This window comes from Falco peregrinus, chromosome W (genome assembly GCF_023634155.1).
Source record: "Falco peregrinus isolate bFalPer1 chromosome W, bFalPer1.pri, whole genome shotgun sequence".
NCBI classification, from domain to species: Eukaryota; Metazoa; Chordata; class Aves; order Falconiformes; family Falconidae; genus Falco; species Falco peregrinus.
The window spans coordinates 11057467-11084455 of record NC_073743.1 but is presented as its reverse complement, the minus strand read 5'-3'; the positions used below and the strand labels follow the sequence as shown (position 1 = coordinate 11084455).

Below are 26989 nucleotides of genomic sequence, written 5' to 3'. Positions count from 1 at the left end.
AGTTGCAGTGCATGCAGCCTTTAGGGGAAGTTTTAATTTGCAGCCTTTGAAAATGAACTCTGTGCAGCGGTTTTAAATTATTTTTTTTGCAAATCCTGAGAATTACCGTTTCAGACCTCAGCAAACATTCTGGATTTCACTTCACAAATTTGTTTTGGTGTTAAGACCTGTTGGTTATCAGTATAAGAGGGTTGATTTTTTTATTTTAAAAAAGAAAAGCCTTATACAGCATTCTGAACCAAAGATGTTGTGTTCCATTAAGTGATGCTGGTGTGTAAAAAGTGATACCAAGCAACTGAAATACTGTTCAAAAACAGATCAGCGAGAAATATCCAAGACAACCGGTGTCCTGTATGACAATCCCTTTACACAAGACATGCATTTAAATTCTGCTCTGAAACAGAGATCCATTAAGTGCTGAGATTAGAAGAAATATATTTCCTCAATCTTTGGGGCCTGCAGCAGCCCTTGCAGGGATGTTCTGTTTTTTGCTCTTAGACAAGACCAGTATAAGTAAATGTATTTTACATTAAGCAGTCATTGAGTTAGAACATGGTCACAGTCTAGGGACCAGATTCCACTTCTCTTGCTACAAAGGTTGTGTTCCCTGTCTCTGGCCCAAACATTCGCAGTGTCAGCTGTGAGCAAGGGGAAGGCTCAAGAGTGTCCCACCCTAGAGACCACTTCACCTAAAGATTGGGACACTACCTAAAAATATGATCTTGAGTGCTCTCAGGCTGATTAGCTGATGAAGTCTTTCTCCTGAATGCCATTAGCCATGAGACCAAGAGCATCAGCTTCTGCTCTTTCCAGGTCCTCTTTGTTCAGTGTGTGTAAAGAATGCTCCTCAGGTGGGCCTCTTAGGAAGCATTTTAATGTCCTTGACCTACTGGGTTTCTGGGTCCTAGCTGGATTTAGGGTTGTCATTGGGTGCTGAGCTGCTTAGATGGGCTGTTCTGCCCACATTTTGGTGCAGAAACAGAAATGCCTAGTGAGCTGCAAGGTACTGAGGAGATGGGTATGTGAGGGAAGGCAGATGTTTTGGACATGACCCCTGTATTCCAATTACCTCTTGCATTTGGGTGTCTACATCTGTCATTGATGCTGTTATTCTAGCTTTGACTGCCTGCTTAGACTGGCTGAAAATGTACTGTCTTGGTCCTGTAGGGTTGTGGCAGGTGCCATCATCATCTTACAACAACTGTTGTAAGACCATACTGTATATATTAGTTTTTATACTGCTAAAGCACAACAGCAAATTTGATTAGATTAAAACAAAATTGCCCTAATTACACTGTTATGTCACACTAAGGAGACAAATGCCACAAGATTGCAAAAACATTTAATTCTGAGCACTCAAATGGCAGGAAAATTATGTGTTGTAACCCCTTCACATTCAGGAAAAAAATCTCCATAATCCTGCAGTCTCACTTTACAAAATAAAGTTCTGTAAAATATTAACTGGGAGGGGAACAGTTTATACTATCTAACACAAAGTAACTTATACAACTAGTGTCAAAGGCAAACAAAAAACCTTCTAAGTAAAAAGTCAAAATACACATATCAACAGAAGCACAAATGCTGCATTAAAGACAGTCAAGATAAGATGACAGTGCACTTGTTAATAAAAAAGACAAAAAAGAAGAAAAGGTACTAAAGTTAGCAACACATTGAAAGAAAATGCAATGAGGAAAACATTTTCAAACTATTTTTTCTAATGACAACAGAATTTCCATTTGCAGTCTTTCCATCCATAATTTGTCTGATACAGTACATCCATTAAAATATTCAGAATCTCACAGAAGAGCTAGGTTGTTCTCTTCCAAATCTAATTACAGAGTTGGTTTTGGATGTTTTAAACAGACATTATGTCCATTTAAAAACAAGGCAACAAATGGACTTTTCATCACCTTCGATCCTAGCAGTGATGATAAATGTTTTTAAGAGTTATCATAATCTTTTTTGTCTTTTTTTCCCTCTGCTTCAAATCCATCAACTCCATCACTGTCCCTTCTCCTTTTACGATTATTATGGATGTTGAAGCGTTGATTCATCTGTGGTAACGGATCCATTCCTAAAACTTTGTGTATTTGACGAAATGCAAGGAGTCTCAGTGCAAACTAGAAAAAGGGTAGAAAGAAGATATTTCTGTTATGAAACAAATGTCAATTTTAAGTACTTTGTCAAACAATTAATGAAGAACAGTAGTAGTGTATGATATTATCCTTAGCTCTTATTATCCCCCTCTTCCTTCCCCCAACAAAAGTCAACACAATAAAATGTGTATGTCACATTTGCTGCTTCTGTACAAAGTACATCATCTTAGCTTAAAAATAATATACATGTGTTTTAGTTGCTGGACTTGCACTGAAGCAGCCAAGGCTTGTCACATGTCCCATTACACATTAGTAAATTTAGCAAAAGGATCAAATGAAGAGGTAGGGGCAGTAACCTCTTAAGATGCAAGTGCGATTGGTCAATACTGTAAGTGGATACAGTATTAAAAATTAAACATACACAGATTTATTTATAAAATATTAAATGCCAATGTAATTTTAAATCTAATAACATACTGCTGTATAGTGAGCATTTTTATGGAGAGAGAGATATATATAGATGGGAGTGCTTCAAACTTTTCAGGAAATACATTAATTTTAGTGCAAAAATGAACACTATTATACATCCTCTGTTGTGTCATTTTCATTGCCTAGACTGATCATCTGAAAAACAAGACTATATCCTAAAAAAGGAAAATTCCTGTACACCGTATAGCTCAATTTTTAAAAAAACAAACCAAACAAAACAAACCCAGCAAAAAACCCAGCCATCAAATTTAGTTACTTCACACATATTTTTCCTTACCTGCGCACTTGAAGTAATATCCTCTCGTTGCTGGTCTGTCATTACAGTGAGTGTATCAAAAGGATCTTTCTCACAAGGGTCCAGAAGGCCAGGACCACCTACAATGGTTAGGCTAATTAGTAGCACATCTCTACCTTATTTCAACCAAGATTACAGATTTTACATTAGTTAAGCATAAATATACAGACACTGATCAAATGCAACTTGCCTTTAAGGATGATTCCTGAAGATATACACTCAAAAACTCTTCTCAGTGCATCCCCAGGACTCTGTGGTCCAGTAGCACTGCTAATTGCTTTTTCCACAAGCAACTCCATAGCCTAGACCAACAATAAGAAAATCCAGCCAATTTAGAAGATTGATTAAAATTTAAAAAAGCTACTACTGGTGTTCAATACAGAACTTCTGATACTGGAATTTTGAAGAATATTACACATCACAGAATACTTTCAGTTAAAAATGGAAAAAAAATATTTTAGATATTTTATAATGATGAATAAAAAGAGAGCTGCTACAAGATTAACATTGAGTCCTGATACTGATATGCTGCTTCTCATCACAAGTTGTCCAAAAGTTTTGTAGAAATTTATACAGTAGTAGCCTACACATGCAGGTAGACAACATGTCCAGACATTTTTTGAGAGCATGAAACATGGTGGGCCACCGGAATCCATCAGCCACATGAATAAACAGCACACAGTATGAAATGATGAATTTGATTCATCTAATGAAATTAACAGGATGCTACAGAGAAATTATTTTTTTCTACAAGAATACAGAAACTTAAAGCATCAAAAATTTCATGACCTTCTAATGTTTAAGCGGTTACTAGTTCTTCAGTTTAGCAAAACTGAAGTTCACAGCAAGTTTTTTCTTGGATATAGGCTAACACTAACTCAGATGTTAAACGAGTGTAAAAAACCCAAAACCTTGATGATAAACAGGTTTTCTAAAATTCACACATTATTTGATAATAGTGAAAATGGTTTAAATTATTATCTGTATTTAAAATATTGCCTTTTTTCTGTGAATATGTCCATTGTTCACTTTTATTGGACTATTTTTTCCAGAAAAATCCATAAAAGAAATTTGCACAAATAAAGAATAGCTTTCCTTAGCTTTCTCAGCATTAAATGGATGTTTCAATACTACCCCTTTGGCAAGTTTCATTTTCAAACAATATGTGTCTCTTGTTTTTTGGTAGGGATTTTTGGGAGTGTGTTTTTTGATTCCTCTCCTGAGTTTACAGTTGTTCATATGTTGCCTTTTATTTTCATTATCCAAGAGTAAACGTCTATTCTAATGCATGCAAGTAACTATAGGCAGTGTTGATTACAATCCTTCACTAAGGGTGCCCATTCCTTTCTATTTTAGCTCAATTTAAATGACAGATTTCAATTCTTGAGCACGGTATTTCCATATTCCCACTGTGACACTCAGGATCAATCTTTTGAGTTTTAGCAACAGTAATTTAGTTATTTTCAAGTATGAAGCAAAATACAGTAGGAAAGAAAAAAAAGCAGATCATGTTATTGCATTTATTCAACTCTAGTTCTTTTGGATCCTCATACAATACACTGAAGAACAGATATTATGAGAAATAAGAAACAACATTACTTATTCTTCATCTATGTGCCTGCTGTGTGTTGCAGTAGCTCTAAGGATGCTTTTCTAAAAGTATGCCAGGGTTTATTCTTTGGCAACTCAGTATCATAGCGATATTGAGGGCACATACTTCTTAGCTTCTTTTAAGCTATATTTGCACAGCGTATCTTTCATCAAGTATAGCATGGAAACGGGATTACTTTTTTTTACTTTAAATATTTAAAAAACCAAATAACTGCTCTACATTTTTTCCAGAAGCAATAAATATCATCAGAAGTAATTTAATAAAATTATCTGCAAGCTTAGTACAGTTGTAAAACATTTCTCATTGAAATAATGCAAACTACTGTAACTGTCTTGACGTTAGTGCTCTTCCTGCCAAAACTGAAAAATCTACATTAGGAAGTAGCGCAGTACAAGAGGATTTGGTCTATGAAACAAAACAGTCAGAGCTGAGTTTACCTCCGCACATATACATTTCAGAGATTTTGTTTCAGACTAGCTTTTTCCAGTTCACAGATTGAACATCTGTTAATATTTGGAGCACAAGTTGCACTTCTGGAGAGCATCATTTAAGGTAGTCAATGTAAAAGGAATGCTCCAAGAACACTTGGCTGCAAGAATTGAGAGAGGTAACTGGGTACAACCTAGAGATCTGTTTCTAAGTTACACTGATTAAAATTCTAATGTTGACACATCCACAGACTAGTACTGTGGTATTTCATCTTGTAGAAAGGATATATTAATGAGCACAGGAATTACTGTGATTTGTTCTTTCAAGTAGCCTTTCTGTTATCAGAGAGCTATCTGGACACAGTTGACATTACTTTCAATCAGTTTCAGTAAAGTTCAAGCAATTCAGATTAGGTGGTTAGAAAAAAATAAATTTTTATATAGAGAGTAAAGGAAAAAACGCTAAAGCCTAGAAGAAGAATTCCACCCACAAAGAATTCAAAAGAACAGGAAAATTCCTTTTGAAAAAACAATTTCAGTTGCAAATGACAAAACTTCAGAAAATTAAATTTTTAGAGGGAATCTGGATCATTTGTTGGGGGGAGAAAAGCCCCCCCCAAACCAAACAAAACCCTACATTACTCCTTGAAAAAGTCTACATTTTTAAACTGTAGTAACACTTTCCTACGCTTTACTTGCAGTACCATGTACTTTAGAAAGACTCATTCAAAAGTACATTACTCACCCAGCTTGGAAAATCAGACCAAGTTGGAACCCGTTGACAGAGGTCACGAAGAATACGTATGATAACCACACAGGACTGCAGACCATTAGCTCTAGCCTTGTGAGCAACACAAAATCATATTAATTAATCCCAGCACCTACAGCAAATAGGGCTTGTTGAAAGACTAAAACACCACTGTTCAATGGAAGCTCAGATACAAGATTGAAACAAATCAATCATTCTACAACTTTATTCCATGAGCTGCCATTCACAGCAGTATTTTATACAGGGTTAGTAATTTAAGGTGGTGGAAGTCAAAGTGCACAGGCTATACAAGAATAATATTTCTTGATCCCCTGTGCACTTTGACCTATGTTCACTTGTAACAATAAATACAGTATGTTTCTATATTAGAAATAAAGTAAAGGTCTAAGAAATGGGTATAGAGACCGAAAGGTCAAGGGAATCTGTTTGGTTTCTTTATCGTGCCTTTGCCAGAATGCAAAGTCACTAAACCAAACAGTTACTTCTCGCCCTTCAATCTCTACACTTAATACACTTAAAGAAATAGGAAAAAAAGTCTTAAATCTAAACCCAAAGCTTTAAACACAGAATCCATTATTTAAAACAGTTACTCTGCAGCCTTATGGAATATATAACAAATATACGACACATGATCACCCCAAGCGAGTCAAGCTTTCAACATCAACTTCTCAATGGCAAAAAAAAAAATATAAATAATTAAAAAAAATAATGTGAAATTCAAATGAGCAATATCTGCATAAAGCAGTTCTTCCATACTCAACCTTCTACATTTAAATTTAGGGACCAGAAAAATATTATGTATTATTAGCATGAACAATGCTGAGTGTTTGCACACAATTAAACATTTATATTGCAACTGAACTTATCTCTCATAAGGCTACAAGAAGAAAGTAAAATTATGTTCCGAACCTGGAACCACTTAGCGTGGCGTAGAGCAGCCAGAGCGTCAAGGCATTTTTGCCTGTCCAAGACGTCCGGTGGATCTTTCACCATACCCGAGGTTACATCTAAAATGGATTGAATTGGCAAAATGCAGTGAGGAATGGGTGTTTGACCAGGTGAGCAAGACACTTCCTTAAAGTAGATTCAGTGTCACACGTGCCATTTAAAGTTTAAACACTTGAACAACAAATGTAAATGCTCAATAAAAGCCATTCAATTAGGATTAGGGCATCAACCCAGTATGAAGATCAAGAGCATAGCTCTCAGGTTATTTTTGAATGCATTGCAGATTATGCAATGCATAGTAATTCTTTATTCAAGCTAACACTGGAAAAACACATATCCCCTAAAATTAAATACTGCAGGAAGGATGGTTGGACACAGTGCACCAGCACAGAGAACACAAGACAGAAGGAACACAAAAATCCACTTTAACCAAATAGAAACATTCAAACTTAATTTCTTGTAAATTTTGTCATGTTTTATTTGGGACCTACTCTTTTAAAGAAAAACTAAGTATATAAAAAAAATAAATCTTAAAAGCACTAGACGTTTAGTAATGAAATTTTTATCATACCTTAAAATAGAAATTATTTTGCTTTTAAAAAAACTGACTAAAGGAACATGAAATGCTCTTCAGTATTAAGAGCTCCATTACTTTCTAGTACTCTCTCTATTACTCACATTCCTCAGCCCATGATATACATGCTCCAATATCATTCAGGATGCAAAGGATTTGAAAAGCGATTGCTTTACTTAAGATTCAGCAGGGGAAAAAAAAGCAAGGAATAGTTTAAAACACAAAGCAGAATGTCTGAAAAATAAAGAAAATATAGTAGATCTTGTTTATTTAAATGTTCATGATTAATTAAATTATCAAACCAATTGCTTTGTTTCCCAAAAGGAAAAGACCACAAGGCCCTTTTGGAAGTGGCTTAATCAATGAAACTGGAACCACTGAACAATATGAAATGGTATCTTCAGGTTACTTAAAAACTGTAGGGATATAATGCAATGATCAACTTTAAAGGCTCTTTGTTTTACTAATTATGAAAATGGCTATTGTGACTAGTGACAAAGTATATTGGTAGCATAGCTGGCGATACACCAGAGAAGAGGAAAGAAAAAGCCCTTGCTCAATGGCACTCATTTCACAGGAGCCGGCTGTATGGAACAATATAGTTTACTCCAGCAATATATAAATTTAGATAAGTCTGAGAATAAAATTTGTATATATTTTGAGTCTCACAAAACATGCCAACAAGGAGAAGGTTCTAGGGATGCTGCAGAGAGACAGCTCTGAAACCACCTATTTATACACAGATGTAAAATAAATAGTAGGATACTTTACCATACAGAGAACTAAAAAGCCATGAATGAACATCATGCTACAACTTTGCAATATAATAAATAAACTCAATCTGAAGTACTACATTCAGATTTGGGCATTTTTTTTTTATAGGACAGTTCCATTGCTCTGCACTGGGCTAAAAGGGAGAGGATTTCAAAATAAGAACAAAGCTGAGAAGAACCTGGGTATCTTCTCGCACAGATATTAAAACTTATGGACTATATGTTAAATTGGAAAGAAGAAAAACTACACTAACAAGGCATTTACAGAGCAAATGAAGACATCTAAAACGGTATTTCATTTAAAACAAACACCAAACTTATACAAGAGAGGTGTCAGGTAAGATAACTGATGAAACAAGTACAACTTGTATATAAAAGACAAGGAGTACATTTGGAGAAAACCCACAGCAGGTAAAGAGAGGCAAAGTAAGATTGAAAAGTTAAAAATAAAAATCTGGGTCTGCTGGGTCTAGTAGCCTAATCAATATTTTACATTCTTCTAAAACTAATATGCAAATAGGTAACACTGTGCAAACTTTTATCACAATAATTCACTACATAATTTGAAACTCAATTACTTCTAGTCAGAAGTTGCAAGGCACCTATTGCACCGAGAATATATCGGCTGAAAAAATGTATCAAGGAAACTCTTGTAATACTTAATCTGTGGATTTCTGCATCTGTTTCACATTTCAGGATTAACCCCTTAAAGACTATTTAACTAAATTCAGATGCCTAACCTACACCACCCTGTCAAACTAAGACAAAAAATATGAATTAATTTACAAAACACAAGCATGAATTCTTACCCTACATAACTTATTACTAGCGTAAGGGGTTAATCTTCAGTTAGACATGCTGTGTCCACACTACCTCTTTGTTAAAAGCTAACAGGTATATCAATTTTGGTAAGTTTTATTATGAGAAATACATATTACCCAGTCAACTATTTCAAGACTAGTGTGAACACTGCCTTAATTCTAGGAGAGACACAAAGACAAATAGAAAAAAAAACCCCACACAAAGTAACAGTAGATGCTAGGAGTATGCATCCAACCCCACTCCTTTGTAAAGCATGGCAGGTGTGACACTGAGCTTTAGAAAACCTTGGTCAAAAATCCTTCCGATGTGTTGGCAGCAACCCCTGACAGGAATCAAGTCCCTCTGCTAGAAGGCTTTGGACCAGGGCTGTTAGCTAAGAAAAAAAAAGACGCACACATATATGCGTTTTTAAGTATGTACACTTTGTTTGCTGAAGGAAAGATTCCACAGCAGGGGTTAGAGTACTTTGAATATATAGATTTGGTAAACTGTCAAATGCACAATACTGCAAGGAACAGTAGCTATGTGGTTAACAATTTTATTTCACACTGTATTTATTATTATTTTTTTAGCCTTTTATCATGTAATGGGATTATTACACATCAAACAAGATTCTACACCACATGCAAGTCTCAGTCTCATCTTTACTCAAACTTGTTCTTCTGGTAAAGCCTTCCTTATCACCTGAACAAGCTCCCCAAGCAAGCTAAAAAAACCCAAACAAACCCCAAAAACTAAACCAAACTTTAAACCACTGTAAGACACAGAGCATGAGAAGCTGCAGTAAAAACACCCACAAACACATACTACTACTCTGCAGCAAATAAGCAGCAGTCTTTATAATAAGGCCTTCTTTGCTGCAATAATTTGCAATTCAGTCTTCTACTTGCTCTAGTTTTAGAAGTGAACTTTTCTGCACATCCATTTTATACTGCTCAGTGTCTTGAAGAGAAATCTAACTTGATTTTGCTTGCTTAGAGGCAGTACTGCATTCACCAGTGAATAAACTCACAGTGATCATTTTAACTCATGTGGGTCAGACAAAAATACAGATTTGCTTCCTTTAGGTGGCATAAATTAAGGGATTGATTGTAGTAATTTGAAATTGATTTTCTTTTTAGTCTATATCATAGAATTTTAGGCCGGAAAATTGAAATTGAGTATTGTAGCAGAAATCAATATTGCACTTTTGCACAGTACATTAAGAAATAAACATGGTGTTTAAGGTTAACTGCATTTAATGGTTAACATAATTTAATAGTCAAATCTTTCAAATTAAATTATTCTTTATAAGCTTAAATAATACGTGAATTCTGATTCAGCACAGACAAACCAAGAATCATGTTACACTTAGACTGTCAAAAACCAAGTAAATTGGTTTGGTGTGATAGTACATGTACAAAGCCTTTATAGCTAGGAATAATATGCACAGCTTAAAAATCACGTACAAAGCACTCAAAGACTCTTCAGAAGTCATCCAAACTAGAGAATGCATCCTGAAGTTTTTCTTTCTGATTACGTAGGATGACTTTGTTAACACAGCTTGCTTACAATGCACTAGTCTTAGCTACAGAACATTTATTAATGCAATATAAAAAAAAACCTCAAGTATTTCAGAGGACAAGTAATGATGAGATGAAATAAAAAAGGTCTCTGTGGCTTATATAAGTACATATATACACAAGTACATGTATACATACACACATACGATTTTTTCAACCTGCATATGAGAAGTGTTAAGATAGCCTCAGATTTCCTATCTGTAGGTTCACTGTCAAACACCAGAACCTTGTTAGCCATGATCGCTTTCAACTATGAAAATACAGGATTAAAAGGAAACAAAAGTTAATTTTATCTGACCCGTAAACAAAAAGAACCAACGTACTGCAGACATTAATCATGCTTGTTGGCTTAAAAGCTTTTGGAGCTTTGAAAGTGTTACAGAACAGACCCTTAAAGCAACACTGCTGGCACCAGAGAAACTGAACTTCAAAACCAATTTGATTTACAAGCTCCACCTTCTGCTTCAGCTTGATGACAAAGCCATTTCTTATTGTACTAGTCTGGGTTTTCCAGTTGGATAGAAGACTGATTGTAATACCAGGAGCCTAAATATACTCAAAAAGCACTCCAGATCAAAAAGCAACCTCAGAGAGCTGGAAAAAAAAATCGCATCATCTTTTAAAGTTAGAAGCACTGTTACCATCAACAGTACTATAAAAGTGCATTTTAAGTGGTGCTGCTATTTGGAATGTGTAAGTGATGGTAATACTGATTCAGTTTAAACTCAAACCCCTCTGATTTTTCTAAAACCATACAATCTTTCTCTTAGGGCAAGACCGCTCTAGAAAATCAGTTTACAGACACTTGCTATAAAATACTTAGTTTTCCACATAATTTTATGGGGGGTGGGGGTGGGGAGTCAAGTTTGTACCTTTTCCAGAAAGCTGAGGTTGGACATAAAGTTAGAGTTTTTAAAAATGAAAGCATCATATAAGCATTTATTTTAACCAACTGTTCTCTACCGAGACTGGTTGTTGAAAAACAAGGTTTCAATCAAATACATTAGTTGTGCCAGCATGTTGCCTTCTAGGATCATAATGCCATCTTAAGCAGAATATATAAACATATAAAAACAGGTGAGAAAGAAGTAACATCTTTAACAACTTCCCAACCTCCATCCCTCATGTTCTCCTCCCGAATGACTGGAGATGTCAGTGTGATAGTAACTTGCATTTTGGGTTCCACACATGAATTTAAAATTATTGCTGCTTCTGGGACTGCACACCTGATATCATATTTCTCAGGACTTATTACCTAAATATTGAGAAACAGAAATTTCTATTAGAATGTGGCCAAGAAAAGTATGGGGAAGAAAATAGATTTCAACATAGTCTTTTTAATAGAAAAACAGAAATGCAATATAATTATATGAAGCAGATATCTCTGCATTCAAAGAAACAACAGTATTCACAATTTTTATATATATATATATATGGATTTGCATATTGTTTCCAAATCATTAATGAAAATACACAGCAGTCACCAAGCATGCAAAAGAAAAATACCACCCATAAAGAAAATCCATATATTAAGTAAATAACATAACGAGAATCTTGACAGTGTTTGAGATTAAGTGGCACCGAGGCTTTTCTTTAAATGCCAGTTGGATATGTTTCTCATTGGAACATAGGAGCCTTTAAAAAGCACAAAGATGCAGTGGTTCTTTGAGCTCATAGTTACAGGATGGGTACTGCTAGGCACATTCCATACTTGGCTATCACAACATCCTCTGATGAAAGCAAAGGGTAAGATAAACACCAGGGAAAGAAAAAAAAAAAGTAAGAGTAACAAGGTGGTTATTCAGAATTGCTTCTTGCAACTAGACTGAGTAACTCTAAATACCCCCAAAAGGAAGCTGTAAGCACCTCTATCACTGTCTTCCACAAACCAGAGGGACAAGTAACTTCACAAAGCCAGACCAAGATGTGCATATTTCAAAACAAGAACAAACCCAAGATTATCTTTAACTAATCTGATCCTGCTAATGCTTCTACCATGCCACTGATTCTGCCAAGAATTTTACCAGACTACACTGAAATAGTAATGCTGTGACAAGCATTCTCTAATGATGGTAGACAGGCTTTGTTCAGTAGAGCACACTGGAGTTTAAGACTTTATTCTGTACTTTCGTTTCTTGTGGAAATACAGCAAATACTTTATATGAATTCTGCTGAATGGTTTAAGACTGCATGTACTTTTGGGGTTTCTTTGGGGGGGGGAGGGGTGTGAGGTTGGTTGGTTGTTTTTGTTTTTTTTTTAAAGGCCCAAGTTAAAAAAACCCTAAACATATACAAACAGAAACCCACAAGACTTAGTTAACTAATTGTGGGACTACAAAGCACTGACACATACAAACTGGAAACAAGACATCAGTACAGAATAGCATTAATGGAGAACTTTGACCTTCAGGCAGAGTGTGGCAGTTTGACCTTGGCTGGATGCCAGGTGCCCACTAAAGCCACTCTATCACTCCCCCTTTTCAACTTGACAGGGGAGAGAAAATAGAATGAAAAGCTCATGGGTCAAGATAAAGACAGGGAGATCACTCAAAAATTACCATCAAGGGCAAAACAGACTTAACTTGGGAAAATTAGTTGAATTTTTTACCAACAGAATAGGATAATGAGAAATAAAACCAAAACTTAAAACCACCTTCCCCCACCCCTCCCTTTTGCCTGGGCTCAACTTCACTCCTGATTTCTTTACCTCCTCCCCCCAAGTGGCACAGGGGGACAGTGAATGGGAGTTGTGGTCAGTTCATCACATGTTGTCTCTGGACACTTATTCTTCCTCAGGGGGAGTACTCCTCATACTCTTCCCCTGCTTCAGCATGAGGTCCCTCTCCCACAGGAGTCAGTCCTCCATGAACTTCTCCAACGCGAGTCCTTCCCACAGGGCACAGTCCTTCAGGAACAGACTGCTCCAGCATGGGTCCCCCACAGGGTCACAAGCCATGACACCAAACCTGCTTCAGCATGGGCTCCTCTCCCTCCACAGTTCCATAGGTCCTGCCAGGAGCCTGCTCCAGCACAGCTTCCCATGGGGTCACAGCCTCCTTTGGGCATCCACCTGCTCTGGCGTGGGGTCCTTCACAGGCTGCAAGTGGATATCTGCTCCACTGTGGATCTCCATGGGCTGCAGGGGAATCTCTGCTCCAGCACCTGGAGCACCTCCTCCCCCTCCTTCTTCACTGACCTTGGTGTCTGCAGTGTTATGGCTCTCACATATTCTCACTCCTCTCTTCGGCTGCAATTTGTTGTGCAAGTGGTTTTTTTTTCCTCCATCTTAAATATGTTATCACAGAGGTACTACCACCGTCACTGATGGGCTCAGCCTTGGCCAGTGGCAGGTCCATCTTGGAGCTGGCTGACATTGGCTCCGTCAGGCACAGGGGAAGCTTCTGGCATACTCTCACAGAAGCCACCTCTGTAGCGCCTCCCCCCCCAAACTTTGCCACACAAATCTAATACAGAGCACAAGCTTCCTGTAACACTGCACAAGTTACCTCTATCACTGCTGATAACTGGATAATAGTCTTTCTTCTGCTCATTTCTACTTCCCAGTTAAATGAAATCAATTAAATGATGACCGATACTACGCTGCTACCACAAACACCTAGACACTTGCATGGATACAATATACAGAAAGCAAAACATGCAGCATAGTCCCTGAATTCAGATAAAAACACTCAGAAAATGAAAAGAAACTGAACCTGAGCTATGAAATGCAGCAGTCAGCCCTGCAGACATTTGACTTGAGGACAGATTTTTACAGTATCTTTAAAAAAATTAAAATCCAAAAATCTAAATACTACTTACTGCAAGTTGTTTGGGAAGACTTTCAGCAATACGACTGAGTAACATCTTTGAAGGCTTCTCAGCACATAACAAAACAAGATTGACATTTCGGTCTCCACGGAGTAGCAAACCTTTAGCCAAAACGCCTACCCGTAAAACTCCTTTCAAAGCTCTGTGAAATATAATTAGAAGCTGCATTTAAAATATAAAAACCATAAAACTAATCCTGAAGGTAGAAAAGTGAAATAAAATAGGAGTGGAGTATTCCATATACTCTTGAGGCCACAGCAACCTATGCTGTATCAAAACCCAAGGAGAACAGAATCCCTGGAAGCACTGATAACAGTGCAAGGAAAACCATAAAATTACTTCAGGAACAAGTGATGAAATTCTTAAAAAATAATAATAATAAAAAAATACCTGTCTTTACTGCCATCTTTTTTGTCATCTCCCTCTTTGCTCTTGCTTTTTTCATGGTCAGTCATATTGTCAGAAACAAGTTTCAAAGCACGCTCAGTAATAGAAACAATTTTTTGGACTGCTTGAAGTTCCTCCTCTGTTGGATATATAGCTGCATGTTTGGTCATCACATAACGGTCATCAGAGGAGTCAGGGCGGCGTAGAGGCTAAAAGACAAAGAAGTACATTTCTGAAATTTGGGTATACTTCCAAGTTCACAGATGGTATGTGAGCAAAACCCAAACATGTGGCTAAACAACAGAATATTCAAACCTCAAATCATTGAAATGTAACAAAATATGAACTGAAGTGTCCTTAACAACTTACACTGGTCACAATCAATCATGTCTGAAAAAACATGAAATGTATCAAAAATAAACAAATTATGAAATCCCAGGATCAAAAGTACCTCCCCAACCTAAATAACTACTCTCTTTCCGTTAATTGGGAAATACTTGCATACTGCTGCAAAATAAAGTATCCATGATTGCTTTCACAGAATCACAGAATTCAAATAGGAAGGGATCTAGGTAGGTAGGTCCTCTAGTCCAACCTCCTGTGCAAACCATGGTCAGCTATAAGACCTTATCATGTTGCTCAGGGGTTTATCCAGTCGGTTCTTGAAAACCACCAAAGATGGAAGCTGCACATCTGTGTGAGGAAAAAAATAATAATAATATTCCTGTATTCAGTCTGAACCTCTTTTGTCTCAGCTTAAAGTTGTTTTATCTTGCCCCCTCACAACTATAAAGAGCCTGGCATCATTGTCTTTATAATGCACAGGTATTAGAAAGCTATTATGTCCCACTGAAGCCATCTCTTCTCCAGGCTGAAGAAGCTCAGATCCTTAAATCTCTCCTCACAGGGCACGCTCTCCAGACCTCTGACCATCTCAGTGGCTCCACAATGAACCTGCTATATGGGTTATCAGTACCTTTCTTGTACTGGAAAGCTCAAAATTGAATGCAGTATTGCAGTTTGGGTCTAATGAAAGCTGATCACCTTCCTTTATCTACTGATTATGCTCCTGTTAACATCACCCAGGATGCTGTTGGCCTTCCTTGCTGCCAGGGCACACAGTTGGCTCACGTTCAGCTTGCTGTCTACCAAGAACCCCAGGTCCCTTCCAGCAGGGCTGGGCTGCTACCCAGCCTGTCACTTCCCAGTCCCTCAGTGCAAGGGGTTAGACCTTCTCAAGTGCAGCATTAGACATGTGTCCTTGCAGAATTCTATAAAGTTCCTGTTGGTCCATTCCTCCAGTCTGCCTAGGTCCCACCCTGAACTAATTCAGTTTCATGTCAGCTGCAAACCTAATGCGTGTGCACCTTTCAGATCATTGATAAGATGCTAATGAGACAAATCCCAGGATAAACCCACGTGGTACTGCACTTGTTACTGAACTCCAGGTAGAGTATGACCCACCACTAACCATTATCCCCTGTGGGACTGACAATCCAACCACTTATTATCCATACATTTTTCCACAATTAACTAAATAAAGTATAATGCAATTAAATAAGAACTAGTACACAAACCCAGAATGACTTGTATTTCAGAAGAAACAATATTTGTCTTCAAGGCATCCTTTTGTCATATAAGTGGATTTATTTTGGAAGACAGGTCCATCTACACAGTTTCATTGGTATATATTTTTTTCTTCACTTTTTCAAATCCTTTATTAAGAAACACTGGAGACAGCTGAAGTAGCACTGAATAATTTATAGTTCTTAACCGTGCCTCCTGGTAAGTATGATTCCCCCCCAAGTTAAGAGACTCACAGCTGGTCCTTGGGGCTGAGGAGGCATTCCTGGTCTAACTCCCAGCAGGCCTAGAGGTCCTGGAGGACCATGAGGATATCCTCCATCTGGTATTCTGCGACGGTCCTCCCAGTGATGCTGCTCTTCCTCCATTCTCCTCCAGTACATGTCCTCTTCATATCGCCTGAAGTGCATCAAAGTGCTCTCTTTATATAGCTGTTAATACTTCCAACCATTCTAAATAAATTCTCAGATGTCCTCACTAACACATTTCTAAGTCATGAGCAAATACCAGTGAACTCCAGAGGGTAACTAAAATGAATGGTTATTTTGAAAGTAGGCCTGAATTTATAGCAAATAATTCTAGTAAGTCTACATTCCTCAGAGCAACTGAACATTAACAAAAACAAACAGAAATCCAGAGAGGTGACAACTTAAAATAAGACAGTACAGACTGCTTAAGTAACTACAGAAGCAGTTAGTTTTAGATAATCTGACTGCAGCTTTGTCTCATTCATTGACAAAACAGAATGCATTACCTCATTTCCATCCTCCAGCGTTCTTCCTCTTCTCGCCTTCTCCAGTATTCTTCTTTCTGCATCTGTTTCCTCATCTTCTCTTCTTGAATTTTTCTTGCTCGAATACTGGGCTTTACTTCTACTTGTAAATCTGGGTTTACTTTTTTCTAGTTCAGAAAAATAACGAATGAAATGTTGGTTTGCCTCTTGTCATCTCAAGGTTACGGAGTTCTTCTGATATGTTTAACACACACTACTGGCCTACAATAAAATCAAGGGGAGTAAAATGCAGTTTTAAAAACTGCACTGAATGAATGGTTGAATAAGAAAAATGTGACCAGTATCTTAAAGGGAAAAAAAAGCAACATATTACAATAGCATGAATTCCCTCTTCAATTATATGAGAACAAAGCAATTTAAGATTAAAATGTTACATGAAATACTAAGTAATTTGCTGTTCATTCTGTAACAGGATGACTACTCTATAACCTGAAAAACCCATTTCATCTTAACTACAGTGTGCTTCCTAGTCCCCTGTTCCTGAAGGGTCCCTCATACAGGGGCATAATCATGAGTTACTGAATACATTCTTCTGGCAATTTTTTCTCTTTTTTCATCCCTTTCATGATTATGCAGGCCCTCTGTATCTCCTGTAACCACAGTAGATTCTTCCTATATAATCTTATAATAATCAAAACGAAAACCATATGTCAGTATAGGTCTCTCTCCATTCACGACTAAAAAGCCTGCAACTTATTTCTCAAATGTCTCCACAAAGGGTTTATGTGGTTTATCCTGCCAAAAACATTGAGCACTACGATTTTACGCTATTTGAAATTCATGGTAAACAACATAACACACCTACTGTTGCTTGCATATGTTGTACAATATTTTAATGTTGCAAAAGTTGCCTGAAAGCATTGCTCAAAATGTTTAAAAAAAAAACCCAAACCAAAATGTAGTTTCAGAGTTTGCATTACTACTTTAAAGACTACTGTCCTGTTTCCAGCTGGGATAGAGTTAATTTTCTTCTTAGTAGCTGGTGCAGTGCTGTGTTTTGGATTTGGTGTGACAACAAGGTTGGTAACAGATGTTTTTAGTTGTTGCTAGGCAGTGTTTATACTAAGTCAAGGACTTTTCAGTTTCTCAGGCCCTACCAGCAAGAAGGCTGGAGAGCCACAAGAAACTGGGAGGGGACACAGCCAGGACAGCTGACCTGAACTAGCCAAGGGGATATTCCATACCATGGAAAGTCATGCTCTGTATATAAACTGGGGGGGGTTGGCTGGGGCCTGCCAATCATTGCTCAGGCACTAGCTGGGCATGTCAGCAGGTGGTGAGCAACTGTATTGTGCATCACTCGTTTTCTTTCCTCCCTTCCCTTTGGATTTTGTTCCCCTCCCTTTCTCCCTCCTTTTCATTATAATTGTTGTTATTATTACTGTTGTTTTTATTTTCTTTTAATTATTAAATAGTTCTTATCTCATCCCTCAAGTTATACATTCCTTTCTGATTCTCCTTCCCATCCCTCTGGGTGAGGGAGGAGTGAGCAAGCAGCTGTGCAGTACTTAGTTGCTGTGGTTTAACCCCAGCTGGTAATTATATTCCCCAAGAAATATATTTATCTAGGGGACTTGTATATGCTGTTTACTTAGAGTACCTACTTTTGACTAGTCTTTAAACGTAAGGTTGTGTAATCAGTCAGCTGCCATCTGGTAGATTTTTAGATAGAAGCATTAGCATTTCTACTAACCTTATACTGAAGTCTGTGCCGCCTCCCTTTTAAGTGCATCTCCTTGGCATTAGGATCATTAAAACTGCACTCACAAAGTTTACAGTGAAAGCGGATCACCTTTCCTTCATCATTTCTTACCTGGAAAATGAAGTTATAACACACTGGGTTCTGAGGGTGTTTTTTTAAAAAAAAAAAAAAACAAAAAAAAAAACCCACCGAAAAAACAAAACAAGAAAACCAAAGCTGATGTAAAAATTAACCTAATTCAGTGACATGGGAAAATATCTACCCATCTTAAAACATGCTAAAAAGTTCACACAGTAACTGAAAGAAGGGAAAAAAGAACTTTCAATTCTGACAGACACAACATTGTGTTTGGTAATGAACAAAGAACAAAGTTCTTCCATTCTAAAGAGTACACAGCTTTAAACTCGAGCCTAAACATATTGAGTCAAATAATTACAAATCTGTAAATGATGAAAAATTTACATCAGACTTCATCCACACATCTCATGCCACCCACTGAGCTCAAAAGAAACATGCACAATACAAAAATGTAAACATATGCACAAGCCTTTGCACGTTCAATGCCTTATCACTTTTATCTTCACAGAGGACCCAGGGAATTACAGGCCAGTCAGCCTCACCTCAATCCCTGGGAAGGTGATGGAGCAACTGATCCTGGAAACCATTTCCAGGCACATTAAGGACAAGAAAATCATCATCAATAGTCAGCATGGCTTCACCAAGGGGAAGTCGTGCTTGATCAACTCAAACTTCTGCAATGACATGACTGGCCTGGTAGATGAAGCAGCCGATATGGTCTACCTCAGGGGTCCTCAAACTTTTTAAACAGGGGGCCGGCGCGCGGATGAAGTGGCAGGCAGTCATCTGCGGCTGCTTGGTTTCCCCCCCCAACCCCCGGGGGGGGGGAGTGGGGGGGCGGGGGAGTTCTGTAAATACCGGGGGCCAGATTGAGGACCCTGGGGGGCAGTATCCGGCCTGCAGACCGTAGTTTTAGGACCCCTGGTCTACCTGCACTTCAGTAAGGCCTTTGACACAGTCTCACCATAATATTCTCATAGACAAGCTGTTGATGTATGGGCTGGATAAGCATACAGTTAGGTGGATAAAAAGCTGGTTGAATGACAAGGCCCAGAGGGTGTCGATCAGTAGAACAAAACCTAGTTGGAGGCTAGTAACTAGCAGCCTACCTCAAGAGTCAATACTGGGTCCAGTCCTGTTTTAACATCTTCATTAATGATCTGGATGATGGGGCAGGGCGTATCCTCAGCAAGTTTACTGATGATGCAAAACTAGGAGCAAGTGGCTGATATACCAGAAGATTGCACTGCCATCCAGAGAGAGATCTCAATAGGCTGGAGAAAATGGGCTGACAGGAACCTTGTGAAGTTCAACAGGGAGAAGTGTGAAGTCCTGCACCTAGGGAGGAACAACCCCATGCACCAATATATGCTGGGAGCCACCCAGCTGAAAAGCATCTTGGCAGAAAAGAACCTGGGGTGGGGCCTGGTGAACACGAAGTTGAAATTGAGCCAACAATGTGCCCTTGCAGCAAAGGTGGCAAATGGCATTCTGGCCTGCATTAGACAAAGTATTACCTAGCAGGTTGAGTGAGGTGATCCTTCTTCTCTAACCCAGCACTGGTGTTAAAGAAAACATAGTTTGAATAAAGAAATTTAAAGTGTTAAAGCTGATAACTGGCAGAACCAGGCCTTGGCCCTTGTATAGCCCTAATCCAAGGCTGGTTTAAATAGAAAAAAAAAATAGATGAACAATTTGTTTACGCAGGTGCTTTCTGAAAAACAGATGGCTTTAGAAAAAAATAATCGTTATTTGTTTTAATGCAGATGAATAGGAATTGCTTGTTCAAAGACTAAGTGTGCTTGAAGGATTGTGTGAGTTAAAGCCGGCAGAAAGAAAATCATGATCCAAACAGGACCTAAGAACTGAGGCAGAGACTGGAACCAGAATAGATGTATCAGCTGGGACAAGGTCAGGTGATGGATTCCAGAGCTGATAAGACCAAAAGAAACTCCTAAAACCTCAGACACTGACTAATGATCTGATTAGTGTATATAAGCTGTGCTGCATCCCTTTGTTCTCTGCCACTCACTGAGGTGGTGGCCCAACTCTGAGTTGTGATTAAAGCAACCTAGCGGTACCCACGTCTGTGTGAATTTCCCCTTTAACAACTGGTGAGGCCACACCCGGAATCCCACATGCAGTTCTGGGCTCCCCAGTGCAAGAGAGACATGGACATACCAGAGAGCATTCAATGAAAGGCCACAAAGATGATGGACTGGAGCCTCTCTCCTATGAGGAAAGGCTGAGAGAGCTGGGATTGTTTAGCCTAGAGAGGAGAAGGCTTGGGAGGGGATCTAATTAACGTATTTAAATACCTGAAGGGAGGGTACAAAGAGGATAGAGTCAGGCTCTTTTCAGTGGTGCCCAGTGACAGAACCAGAGGCAATAAGCACAAACAGAAACACAGGAGGTTCCCTCTGAACATCAGGAAACACTTGTTTTGTTTTGTTACTGTAAGAGTGACTGAGCACTGGCACAGATTGCCCAGGGAACTTGTGGAATCTCCCTCCTTGGAGATATTCAAAAGCTGTCTGGACATGGACCTGGGCAACTGGCTCCAGGTGGCCCTGCTTGAGCAGGTGGGTTGGACCAGATGATCTCCAGAGGTCCCTTCCAACCTCAGCCATTCTGTGATGTTTCACGTTGAATAATTTTTTACTAAAGTAGTTAAAAAGTAATCCACATTTTTACATCAATACCTCCTCCACATAGTCATGGCCTACTGGCTGGACATCACTTTGCAAAGCAGCAAGAGTTGTAGGAGTCACTGGTTCAGCTGCTGTGTCTGATTTTACTTCGTTCGTTTGTACTGTAGCAGCAGTTGTTGTTTTAACACTTTCAGCTGATTTAATTTCTTCCAGTTTACTTCCTGTTGTCTGAAGCTTATTACCACCTACAAATAAAAAAAGTAAAATCATTAACTTTCATAAAATGAGAATATGATTACACATGATGTGAAAACTGAAGACTATTTGCAATGTTCTGGCTAAAGCATTATCAGACTTTTAAAATTAATTAAAACTAACATATTTTAAATACAATTAAAGTTTTTTTTAAAAAAGTTTAACAAAAAGTTATTTAAACACCTAATTTTTTATTTTAGCAAGAAGCAATATTGCAACTATATAAAGCAAAAGTTTATCATTCATTTTCATGCACTGAATGGGAACAACTCGGCAAATATATTTTAATTGATGACAAAAAAAAAAAAAAAAAAAGAGGAAGACAGATATTTTTTTGTTAGTGGATCCAAAAAAAAAAGTACTTCAAAACCTTATAATGTTTGTACTAACAAAGGTAGTATAATCTCAGTGTTGCAATTGCATAGGTCTTTCCTTCAAGAGTAGGATAGCTTATTGAACGACTGCTTCCTGTCTCTACCTGTCTGTCATGCTTATTTCATGTTTCCACTGTTAAGATTTCTAGCGTTACAAGGGTGTTTCAGTTGCCCAGTTATCAACTGCTAATCTACTGCAGGTTGCCTTAACAGCCCAGGCTGTAAACTGAAATTAGGACCGACTGGACTATAAACTGCAATACTCCAACAACTACTACATAAGAAACCAAAGGTGGGAGAAGCCTCCAAGAGAGGTCAGGTGGAGACAACAGAGCAGAAAACACCATGAACTGTGAAGCCAAACTTTTATATATATTCTTATTTTCACCTATCATTAATTCTCTTAAACACAACAGTTACACATAAAAGTTAACTAAATACATTTGTATTTGTTGCACTAAAATCTTAAAAAAATATATATAGAATAGGTTAGGCTTTAAAATAAAGACTGACTTCTGTACTTGCCAACAAAGTTTATTTTCGGTGTAGATATTTTCTTTACAGCTATATTAGCAGGGGTTGAAGATGTTTTGTTGTTGGACACTGCATTAAGTGGTGCATTTGCCGTGGGAGTAAGAATTTTCACTGCAGAGGATGCAACAGAGGAGTTCACAGTGCTGCCGCTAGTTAATATATTCGAAGCAGAGACAGTTGGTTTAGAAGCAGATATGGATGTTGAGGAAGTAGCTTGGGTAACCACATTTGGTTCAGTTGAAGGAATGGGTTTGCCAAGCTTTGTGTGCAACTTGACTACCTGTAAGAATAAAGAGAAATTCATAATATGATCTTCCTGGGATAACTATAAAAAATGAACTTGTTATAGGTTACGGAAGCTTTAACAGAAGCATCAATATTGCTAAAATATATATATATAAATCAATATAACTAAAAAGTTATTGCTTCTTTACAAAAAGTGATCGGGGGGACAGGTGGATGGACACGACACACGGACTGACATGTAAAAGTTCTTGTCATCTGTAACAAGGAAATACTTAATAGTTATCTCAGATTGCTTATTTCCATTAGAAATTCAGATATTTACTCCAAAAGCTGCATAGACAAGAACAGAAAGCCAATAAACTCACAAGCCAGTAAAACTCAAGGAAACATTTTGCTCAAACTTTCAACCTTACTGTTTTGTTGCCTGGTTGCTTTTTATTCTACCCCCAAAAATTGTAGTACATTGAACTATTGTGGTTCCAAATAATATTTGTAAATAAGAGTTATTTAATTCAGATTCAACATCACTGTCTCTTTTGATCATTACATTTTAAGAGTATTTTTATTAATAAACTTTCTAGGTTACTTCGTAAAACAGTAGATATTCCTCAAAGGGGTTTTTTGGGGGTTTTGGGGTTTTTTGTTTGTTTGGGGGTTTGTTTGTTGGTTTTTTTAAAGCACATCTGCAGAGACTGTTAAGGAGGATGCAAGAGGCATATTTCAGAGCTCTTTAGTATTTCACAGAAAGTGAAGAGGTACATGCTTATTCTTAGAAGTAATAAGCAGAGGCCTTTTCACAATATGCTTGAGACAGAATACTTCTTTTTGGTGACAGCTGATCATCACCTGAAAAAGCAAAATGCATGTAAGTCTGTAAGAAAAAACCATGCAAAATGAAAACTAAAGATTGAGTTTGAAAGTAGCTGGAAAAAAAACCACCCAAAACCAAAAAAAACCCTCAAACAAATCTGCTAGACATGCCTTTAATGCAAACACATATACACAATCACGATATGAACACAACTGTATACACACATCTTAGGGTTTTGTTAGTTTTTAAGCATGTTCCCCGTCAGAATACAGACATATTAATGCCACATAATACTATAAATTTAAGTTCAAGCAACTCTTCAGAATTACTTTTTTCCAGTAGAATTCACAAGATACTTCAGCATACCAAAGAAATAGAGTCCTTTGAGATTTCATTTTTACACTGATGACAACCTAAATTAGCATTAGTTAGTGCCTATCTATAAGGAAGAGAAAGCGACATCCAAATATATAAAGATAATATATACCTATGGAGTTACTGGGCACAACCCAAAAATTTAATGGCTCAACTTCATTAATGAAAAAAAGAACACTAGGAAAGTCTATCTAAATTATAATTTTTGTTCTTGTACTAACAAAAAATAATATTGGGAAAATTGTCTTACATTTGCTATATTTATGTTAATAGGAATGATGTTATTGATGCCACTTCGTACAGTGTTCTGAGATACAAAGAGCTATAAAAGCTGAATATTAATACTTGTATCTGTTACTGACATTAACCTTTCCAGAGTTATGAGGAAAATCTGTAATATCTAATCACACATTCTACACAGCCATTCCGTTCACTATTATATGGTCAAATTTAAAACACTGGTCCACAGGGGTTCACAGTACAGTCCGCAGTCTTTATTCCACAATGTCTACCTAACTGCACCCAGACAGTAGGGAAAGTATGCTTACCAAAACTCTTCCAAACATAGACATTATAAAGTCTACTACAGGACATTGGTATATGGGAGCAAGGAACAGTTTTCCTTGCAAGAAATACCAAAAAGTGATGCGTAATAGTCCTGTCCTTTGGCACTGACTCAGCTTACAGTGTTTCAAAGTGCACTGAGAGTTTCTCAGCACCAGACAAATAAGAAAAATGTCAAGAAAAGTCTTGAAAAGAGTTAGGGGGCACAAGCATGCTACTGGATGTCCTCATTGATGCTTTCCCCATCTTACTCTATACCTTCTTCCTACAATTTACATACTTTCCCCAATATATCCTCTTCTCATTGATGCAGTGGCAATATTTTTCCCCCTTGCTCCCAACAAGGCCTTTCTAATAGTGAGCTTAAAGATAAGTTTGAAACAAAACCAGAACTAAATGTCTTTAAACAAAATAATTCAAATTATATTGTTTCTGCATATTTTCTCCTCTCTTAGATGAGAAAAAATTATGGGAAGAAATATACGACTGACTTGTATAATAAGGACAAGAGAAAGTTCTTACTTTCTGATGCTTGGCTCCACGAATATGGGCAGCATAAGCATCTGCCCCTGTACAAGACACATCACAAAGCTCACAACGCAACTGATTCTGAGTTCCACGAACAGAAGTGCTGCTGTTATTGGTGTTCTGGGAAGCTTTTAATGCTGCTTCTTTCTTTTTGTGTTTCTGGCCTTCTAAGTGTTCTTTATAAGTCTGTTTAAATAAACAATACACACACAATAACCTGTCTTCGTACTGCTTGTTCATCACTCGTGAATACGTGTAATATAGAACATAGCACAGAACATATGCTTTGTATGAGAAAATACTTCCTACATCAAACATTTCTTCCATATGACATGCTCTAAGGAATAAGCAGGCCACTTTAAGACCAAGGAATTTTCTTCACCGCCAGGATTCCACTTTTAGGTAATACAATATGGTCTTTTCTCTTCTACCTTCTCACTTCCTCAATCAAGTACTGGTCAACAGATATTACCATTGAAAGCTTAACAAGACCAGAAAACTGCATCTCTGTTGCAGTTTCCTGAACTGCATTAAATTGTTCTTGATTTTTAATTTTCCTTAAACTGCAAAACCACAGTTATTATATGTATCCAGAGAATAAAAAAAAATAAATTCAAAAGAAGGTAATGCATAAATAAAGCTGTGCTGAAAATGAAATGCAGAAGTTGCTATTTGTTCCTATACCAACAGTGGCAAACTACAGAGCAGACAGGGTAGGAAATAATGACAAATTTGCCTAAAGAGTAAGAACTGTTTCACCAGACACAAGCACTCTACATGAATTGATATCTACTTTTTATGCACTTGTACCCACCGTGAAACTAAACTGAGATGCTGGAATACAATGAAGAATAAATTTTCAGGCTTACCATTCACAAAGTTTTGAAAAAAGTATTTTCTAAGAAACTTGCTGTGCTAAAAAAGCAAATCAAATTCAAAGTTTAGAATACTTCTGGAGTCCAAAGCACAGCTGAAGAAGCTTCACTATACAAGCTAAGGGGATCTATCTTTTTGTCTTCTCATAGGACCTCTTTCTATAATAGCACACATTTTCATTTAATTGTAAAACTTTAGTAAAAGTATAGAATCAAGTCTTTAAAAATTAACAAATATTCTTAAAGGGGTCATTTTTTTAGCTGAAAATATTACGACTGAAGTATGTAGCAGAATATTGTATTTATATATATATACCTGTGGTCCAGCACAGCTGATCTTACAAACATCACAGTAGTGGATCTGGGGTGGTTTGGGAGGTTGCTTCGGTTTCAGCTGCTTATTTTGGAATGGTGCCTTTTTAGTAAAGGTAGTCCCTGTCCAAGCGGCTGTTGCAGCAGCAGCAGCAGCTGCTGCCACTGCCTGTTTCTGTTGCTGCTGCTGCTGGTAATAGGATGATGCAGCTGAATACACTGCAGCTTCATAGCCAGAATAAGAGGTACCTCAAAGATCAAAATAAAATGTTACATCACTGTACATCATGTATCAATTACAAAATCCCAAAATCCCAAAATCCACTAATTCCAAGCATATTGAATACTTGGGGGGGGGGGGGGGGGGGAGGGCAGGATATAAACAATTTATTGAGATCTTGTGATGCAGTCTGAATTTTTCTTGATGTTTCACAGCCCACAAATACATAGCGTACCACTTGTATCAGGAATATATTTGTTTTTAGACAAATCAAACATAGTTATGTTTCATATATCAAAGCATCCCTAAGGAATACGTGAAATTATGTGAAATTTTCTGTTAAGACCGAGTATGATGTAACAAGATATCTATTGGAGAGACAACAGCAGGGCACAGGCAATTCAGGAGGTTCCTGGAATGCATTGATAACTTCCTTCTCCAAGGAGAGGTGCCATGCTGGACCTTATTCTCGCCAACAAGGAGGGGCTGGTGGGGAATGCAAAG

At 37.6% G+C, this 26989-nt stretch overlaps 1 protein-coding gene across 8 annotated transcripts in view; it reads right to left on the bottom strand.

Moving 5' to 3' along the window:
• Nucleotides 1-1325: 1325 nt before the first annotated feature.
• LOC129783090 (zinc finger RNA-binding protein) overlaps nucleotides 1326-26989 on the bottom strand; it is a 46382-nt gene continuing 20718 nt past the window's right edge. For 2 of the 8 annotated variants that reach the window (XM_055792765.1, XM_055792768.1), the window contains 15 exons: nucleotides 26270-26514; nucleotides 25073-25264; nucleotides 22534-22834; nucleotides 21443-21636; nucleotides 18654-18773; nucleotides 16922-17067; nucleotides 16404-16566; nucleotides 14587-14792; nucleotides 14188-14338; nucleotides 11482-11623; nucleotides 6599-6696; nucleotides 5666-5761; nucleotides 3071-3182; nucleotides 2863-2960; nucleotides 1326-2120 (listed from right to left, as the gene is read on the bottom strand). In XM_055792765.1, the coding sequence (XP_055648740.1) occupies nucleotides 1941-2120; nucleotides 2863-2960; nucleotides 3071-3182; nucleotides 5666-5761; nucleotides 6599-6696; nucleotides 11482-11623; nucleotides 14188-14338; nucleotides 14587-14792; nucleotides 16404-16566; nucleotides 16922-17067; nucleotides 18654-18773; nucleotides 21443-21636; nucleotides 22534-22834; nucleotides 25073-25264; nucleotides 26270-26514 (2444 nt within the window). In that variant the 3' untranslated portion in view covers nucleotides 1326-1940. Of the gene's footprint in view, nucleotides 2121-2862; nucleotides 2961-3070; nucleotides 3183-5665; nucleotides 5762-6598; nucleotides 6697-9010; nucleotides 9180-11481; nucleotides 11624-13075; nucleotides 13616-14187; nucleotides 14339-14586; nucleotides 14793-16403; nucleotides 16567-16921; nucleotides 17068-18653; nucleotides 18774-21442; nucleotides 21637-22533; nucleotides 22835-25072; nucleotides 25265-26269; nucleotides 26515-26989 lie in introns of those variants that run through there. The other 6 variants (XM_055792766.1, XM_055792767.1, XM_055792770.1 and 3 more) reach the window with 6 other exon arrangements.